This window comes from Nicotiana attenuata, unplaced genomic scaffold (assembly GCF_001879085.1).
Source record: "Nicotiana attenuata strain UT unplaced genomic scaffold, NIATTr2, whole genome shotgun sequence".
NCBI lineage: Eukaryota > Viridiplantae > Streptophyta > Magnoliopsida > Solanales > Solanaceae > Nicotiana > Nicotiana attenuata.
In genome coordinates, this window is record NW_017672609.1 from 142,754 (window position 1) to 149,943 (window position 7,190).

Below are 7,190 nucleotides of genomic sequence, written 5' to 3' on the forward strand. Positions count from 1 at the left end.
TTCATATTTTTCTATTATCTTTTAGTTTTGTTTTTCAAATCTATTTCCTACGTCTAATAAACGTTTTATATTGATAACCAAAAGGAAATTCTCAAAGACTGAGCTAGGATCGTAGTTCAATCGTGGGTCAGTATACATTTATACTTGATATTTACTCAAATTTAATGGGTAACAAGTGTAACATTCACAATGTTGTTCCTTTGGGCGTAACATTTGGGGCAACTAAGAAAGTCTCATCACTCATGTGGCTTAGTAGATCTTTGACGTCCGCGAAAGGTTATTAACGTTTTTAGTCCAATAGCTTCTTTTTAAAAAAAAAATTCTTTTTCAGTGCTCAAAGATTAAAGAACAGGCGCTGACAACGCACAGCACTTGTTATTTTTTAATTTAGGAAACAAATATACAGCTTTTCAGTCAAATTTGCATCTATTATCCCTAAAAGTGAACTTGCAACCGATAGTGCAATTATAAAATTTGCCTTGACACGTGGATAATTTACATGGTGACGTGATGCTGCGGGGATAAGTGTCACCCAGGGATGAATGAACAGCGGAAGTCTGCACTCATGAGAAGTATCTTCGATCGATAGCTTCTTTGCGGGGAGACAGAAGCAGTGCCCCGGTGAAAAGCACTACGTGGAGGACCTTGGGCATCCATTGGTGCAGCTGTGATCTGGAGTCATACTTGGTCTTTAACTGTCGCCATAATATTCGAGATCCACTCATATTCACTACACCTAACGCTTATCTCACAACCAGTGAGTATCTCGGTAACTAATAACCACCCATACCAACATGTGAAAGTTGAATTAGGGATATGAACGTTAGGTTTAGGCTATAAATATCTTCACTTTCTTAACTTGTAATTGAGATGATTTAACTCTTATTATAACCTACTGTATTTCGCTCTTGTCAAGCTGGGTAATCAATCTTTACTTTTCAGCATTGTGGCTCCTAAACATATCTCAATAAGATTATTCTTTCCTTTGCTTATTTACTTAGTCACATTATTATTGTCGTTTATTGCTTATTTAGCCTAGCGAAATGAGTTATTTAACATACCTACGATTAAACCAATTGTTAGTGACCTCATTGAAAATAAATTTAATTATTTTATCCTGAAATTATTTTTGGATTAAGCAGTTTGAATTCCTTCAATTCCGTTGGAGCCATGCGATACAAACAAATAGAGATAGGTTGCGTGCTCGGTACCAAATCAATACCGAAATCGATATTTCTATCGGGTGGCATGCACGATAGGTCTGCTGGAAACACTTTCAGAAACTCCCTCACTACTGGAACTGACTAAACAATAGGAATATCAGCACTAACATCTCTGCAAAAATCCAAATACGCCAAACATCCCTTCTCAACCATCCGTTCAGCTTTCAAGAATGAAACCATACTGCATGATGAGCCAAGTCTGCAAACTTCATCTCATACTGAATCATTGCCATACCCTCATGTACTCATTTATCAATTTCCTTTCTATTTTGTAAATCGGAATGATAGGAGAAAGATCTCAAGCACACCGATCAAAGCAAGGCACCTCAACTTAGTGAACAATTTGGGGGACTCCGTAAATCCTCAATAAAAGCAGGTCCCCCTATGGGTAATGAGATACCGGTTAGTAAAGATGCAACATTCAGTAAAGGAGCTCCACTCAACAAGGACGTGCCACAACATAAAGACTTGCCCTCCAATATGGACATGCCAACTCACAACTTCACCAAACAAAGTGGCGAACCCTCACGATAGGATTCCCGAGGGGTATCATCTCTAAGGAATTCCTTGTATCATGTTACACCCCATATTTTCGTACGTGTGAGTACGCCGTAAGTCAATTGATGTAAGCTCAGTAATAAAATTATATTTGGAAGTATATAAAGTAAGTTAATCATGTTACTTTGGAGGTTACCAATATTTAAGATCATGAATAACGAGTACCAAGAGGGTTGGAAAGCTTATAAGCTAAACCAAATGAAGAAAATAAGTTTCGTCGAAAGTCGACAAGTTTGGAATGTTATAACATATACTTTGGGGTGAGACTAGGGTTCTTAACATGATAAGTGTTACACCCTATGTTTTTGTACGTGAGAGTACGTCGTAAGTCAATTGATGTAAGCTCACAAATGAGATCATCTTTGAAAGCACATAAAGTAATTTAATCGTGTTACCATGAAGGCTACAAATATTTAAGATCATGGATAACAAGTGCCACTACAAAAAAAAGCCTTATCTACGACTAAATTTTAGGGACGAGTTAATAATCCTGTCGCAAAAAATATATTTATTGGGACGAGATTATATTGCGGTCCTTAATGCTTTATTTTATTGCGAAGATACTAAATTTGGTCCCTAAAGAAATTAGTAAGTGGTCCCAACTCCCAAATTATAATTGAGGGGCATTAGTGTGCCGCCAAATCTAATACCAAAATATTAAAAATTACTCTACATTATTTTCTGAAAAATTAGGCGCCAAAACTAATAAATTGAAATAAAAAGTTTTAAAAAGTAAAGAAACTCTATGTATTCTCAAAACACAAGTCGCGCGCGCATCAGCTCTGCCCCTAGTATTCCGCCGAGCTCTGACCTTCTCCCTTATCTGTATTTTCTCAAAAGACAAGTTATAAATCTGGTTGTGTGTGAGTCTTCCCAAGTTTCCATCTCGCTCGTTTGAGAATCTGTGGTATGCCCCTCTTTCAAGTTGCTCTTTTTCGCCGATTGCTTCGCTTATTCGAGTTATCCGATCTTCTTCTTCTTCTATGACATTAAAAAATTGGTAAGGTTTCATATTTTGGTATTTTTTTTTCTTTTGTATAATCAGTAAAAAGATTATTCGATTGGGATTCCTAATTTAATAATTTAATTGAAGTTTATTTAAAATTGCGATTCTGCATTCTCTGCGGCAGATTTTAATTGCCTTCTTTTGCTTCGTTGATGTGTGTTTCTGCCTTCCCCACTTAACTAATCCCTGTTAGTAGCACTGTGGATTGTGTACTATAGAAGAGTGCCGAAAGCACCTTGTTGAATTGCTAAAATTGTGATTAGTGATACCTAGTGGCTTGTAAACAAATATTATGCTTAGCGAATCTTAGAAAGACAACGAGAAAGAATTTAGCTTAAAGATAGGTTGGATTTCATGAATGAGAATATGTAATAGCTTATTAATTGACCTACAATTGAGAAGAAGGTGATACCAAAGTTACTGTTGCAACCTTGTCTGGTTTGCATCTACATAGAGCAGGAGTTAGCAACAGGTTGTTTGAGTAATGGTTAGTGACATATCCTATAGCATAAATATTAGTGTATTTATTTGTCTCTTATTTGTCAGTACCTACTCTGAATGTAAATGCAGTAAGAGATAGCATCTGGGAAAATTGCAATTCATTGTTGCTTGTAATGAAATAAAGATATTGGTGTATGTATTTTACATCTGAAAAAGATTTTCATTTTCTATGTTCAAAAAATGAAGGGTTGCAAGTCCACTATTCATTTTCATCTATTCAAAAAATAAAAATCTGGTACATACTTTCTTTTTAAAGATGTTTTAGCACTTGGGCAGAATAGTACGTGATCGTAATATGTGTCCGTTGGGGGCATCATCGTGGAATGATATTAAGCAAGAAAAGTTGAATCATATGTGGGCGGCTATTGAGGTAACAAATATAGTCAAGAGTATGTTGTACATTTTGAGTCTTTTTATGTCTTTTTTCCGATGAATGTGTTTAGATTTTTAAATTGCGATTTTAGTTTCTTGATTTATGTGTATTGAGCTGAAGTCTGTCATAGTTATTGTAAGTTTTAAAAAAATTCATTTGTGTTCCAGTTGTCGCTGCCAATTGTGATCTCAATCCTTGATTGAGTTTCTAAGTAGTTTGTTTAACTGAGAGTTGAGTTTAACAATTGTTTGAATGAGTCATTGACTGTTAAACTTTATTTGGACTGGGAAAAGTTGAATAGCTATGGTGTAAGCATCATCCGAGAGGAAATTCAAGTCTTAGTTGAAAATAGTACTTGAAACCTAGAAGTCTTGAAAGCTAGAAGAAGTTGTCTTCTTCACTTTCTTGCAAAAAGTGTAGCAATGTAGGTGAATTATTTTCATTCTCTTTTTATGTTATTATTGAAAAGGCTTCATGGTAGCTTCATAACTGAAGAGGAATTCAGAATTGTATCACTTTGCTGATAGTATCTTGTGATGCATTTAATCAACAAATATTTTGATTATTATAGGATAAATTTGAGAGTGGTCACATAAATGATTATCGTGCTCATATCTTGGATGGATGAAATAGTTATGGAATAAAGGGAGAGGACACTTGCATGCAAAATATGTGAAGGACAAGCCAATCCAATAGGCTCTTAAGAATATTCCAAACGGAGTAGACAAGAAAGAATGGGAGTCGTTAGTAAAGGAACATTTTTCTTCAGAAAGTTTTCAGGTATGCCCAGTGATTTAATAGTCTATTTTGCCAAAGCATCTGCTGTCTGATTCCTTTCCTAACACCAAATATATTTTTTCCGCTATACTTGGAATCAAACATAAGTGTACTATTTAAATTTATTACATTAATTATATTTAAGCTTGTTATCTCACAAAGGCAAGAAGCAATAGGAATGCAGCAAACCGAGCTAAGTTGATGATGCTTCATCATATTGGTAGCAAACCTATTCGAGAGATTATTTATCAAAAGGTATTATGATAAAATATCCATATTCCTAAAGGAAATATTTACAAGGTATTTTTTGACATGTTTGCCTTTGATGTAAAGGGTGGAAAAAATGGCAATCCACCCGATTTGGCAACAAATTTCTTTGAGACTCGTAAGAAAAATAACAAGCTTGTTGAACCTGAAGCAATTGAAAAACATGTATGTTTGGTAAATTGAATATGTAAATTACTTGGAATTATTATGGGTTTTGATATAAAATATTTCTTCATATGTTTTGTAAGCTCATATTGAAGAAATTGTTCAGTCGGATCCATCACTACCTAGCATAGAGATAGTAGAAAAATATTGTGGACCTCATACTCGTAGCCATGTATTTGGCTTTGGGGGTGGAGTAAAGGCGAAAGACTTGAAATGTGGCACTTCTTCAAAGGTTGAATTACTGTCCGCGCTACGTTCAATTCGAGAGGAAAACAAATCTTTGAATGAGGAAAACAAATCCTTACATGACCGCTTGTCTACCTTAGAAGATGAGATGAAAGAAATGAAGAAAATAAAGGAATTATTCGCTGCACAACAATCACATGTCTCACCTAGGACATCGCCCGGTTCAACTGAATGGCCACTATTTTTGTTTGCTGGCCAAGTTAGTAATAATATACCTTACTTTTTAATTCTTTTTGTTGATTTGCATATAGTCATTTCTATCTTATAGATCTATCAATTGTTTGATTTCACTAGTGAGTAAACTATGAGTAAACAGAAGAATCCCATCACTATACCATATGTATTGGGATTCTTTTATCACAACTAATTCTATTATCATTGATCTAAGACTCGTGTGCCCAAGTTTCTGTTCACCATGGAAAGAGATATGACTTGCCACATTGTAAGGAAAAATGCATTAATAAGGCTGAATTCTGTTAGTTCTTTAAGTGCAAATCCAAGTATTAGGTGGTTAAAATGCGTCAAGTATTGTGGTGATAGAAGTATATGCTTTACTAAATTTATTGCCTGCTCTTTAAATAATCGCTCATTTCGTGTTTAGTCTGATTTGTTGTATTTCTTATTACATAAGCTGGGGTCAGGAGCTTCTCTGAAGCATCCATGTGCTGCCTGTATAACAATTCTGGACACACATACTTTTTCTTTAAGCTTTTGGGCTGCTTGACTGTTTGTCCAATGTACACTTGTTGGGTCAGACAGGTATTATATATAATTAAGACTTCAAAACTTTTGATAGAAGTAATCACCTGTAAGCATATCAAAGTGGAGTAAATGTACAGATCGAAGTGCATTTTTTTAGATGGATAGAAGTGCATTTTCACCAAAAAGGCATTTCAAAATCTAAAGATGGTTCACACCATCAACGTACTTCTTTTGAAAGCTGTCTTATAGTGACTCCTTTACATATTATGATGCTGCTAACATTACAGACTTAGATTCTGAAGAGTTGACGAGGAGATTTTCCTCTGTTGATATTTTCTATTTTGTCAATAAGTGACAAATGACACTTGCACAAGTTATGATAAATGATGCTGGGTGATAGCACCAAACCACCAATTATGTACTATGTAGAGATTTCTAATTGCAGAGTTGAACTTATATTGTAGGTTAAAGTTTCTATCAGAAAAAATATATTTGTGACTTCATTCTACTTTACCTAGGCCTTTTCAAGACATGTATGGACAAATTTCCAGACCATTATGTGCCAAAATAATTAACATGCCAATGTTTGTATTAGTTATGTTCTTGCAAGTGTAATTTTACATATATTATTTTACTAATAGTTATTCATCGTATTTTCAAAATTTTGTCCTTACAGGTTTTGAAGATTGAAGCTACAAGAATGCAAGTTTGGAAGATACACAAGTTCATTATTATTTTGCTAGGAATATTATGTAAAACTTGATATTGTTGTCTAACGCAGGATGTTATCTAAGCTTTTTTGTTAAGGTGTTGAGTAAATATTGAAACTAACATCATGGGTGTTAACATTGTAATTAATATCTTTTTATATCAAGACTTTTTAGGAGCAATTTGATATTTATTTATAAAATAATTTTTTGTGACATCGAGCTTTAGGACTACTTGTGGTTAATAAAAGACCAGAAATACGGTCCTTAAAGTTACTACATTTATTTTAAATAGGGACCAATGGGTCTCGTCTCTAAAATATAATCTACGGCCAGTTAAATGCTAGTCCCTAAAAGTGTTGACGGCTGAAAAATATATATTTTTTGTAATATATTAATCATCTATTAGGGACGGAAAGGCTGGTCTCTAATACTATTTCACGACCAGAAATATATATTGGAATAATATGTTAATGGCCTATCAGGGACGAGATATGTTGTCTCTAAAAGTATTTAACGACTAGCTTTTCCCCTCGTCTCTAAAACCCTTTAACGACCAGATTTTTAGAATTGTCGTTGTTGACCTTGATCGGCGGAAGCTATTGCGACGGGTGGCGACCAACTTTTTCCCGTCGCGATTGATTTATTAGGACCATATTGGATCT

The 7,190-nt window shown here is 34.6% G+C and overlaps 1 protein-coding gene across 3 annotated transcripts; it reads left to right on the forward strand.

Annotated features, from left to right (window-relative positions):
* Positions 1–2,546: 2,546 nt before the first annotated feature.
* On the forward strand, positions 2,547–6,708 carry LOC109213851. Of its 3 annotated transcripts, none has more exons than XM_019377687.1 (4): positions 2,547–2,781; positions 4,233–4,441; positions 4,954–5,315; positions 6,495–6,708. In XM_019377687.1, exons 2-4 carry the CDS (start codon positions 4,396–4,398, stop codon positions 6,579–6,581), a joined length of 495 nt encoding a protein of 164 aa, XP_019233232.1. In that variant the 5' UTR covers positions 2,547–2,781; positions 4,233–4,395; the 3' UTR covers positions 6,582–6,708. The 3 variants fall into 3 exon arrangements, 2 of the variants coding, with proteins under 2 accessions (XP_019233232.1, XP_019233234.1); XM_019377689.1 differs by having other exon boundaries at positions 2,547–2,688; XR_002066077.1 differs by lacking the exon at positions 4,954–5,315.
* Positions 6,709–7,190: the final 482 nt, after the last annotated feature.

Excerpts from the sequence above, each read along its gene's own strand:
- LOC109213851 (XM_019377687.1), top strand. The coding sequence starts at position 4,396 with ATGGGAGTCGTTAGTAAAGGAACATTTTTCTTCAGAAAGTTTTCAG. Across the intron at positions 4,442-4,953 it reads TTTCTTCAGAAAGTTTTCAG|CTCATATTGAAGAAATTGTT; the intron begins GTATGCCCAGTG and ends ATGTTTTGTAAG. Across the intron at positions 5,316-6,494 it reads TATTTTTGTTTGCTGGCCAA|GTTTTGAAGATTGAAGCTAC; the intron begins GTTAGTAATAAT and ends TTGTCCTTACAG.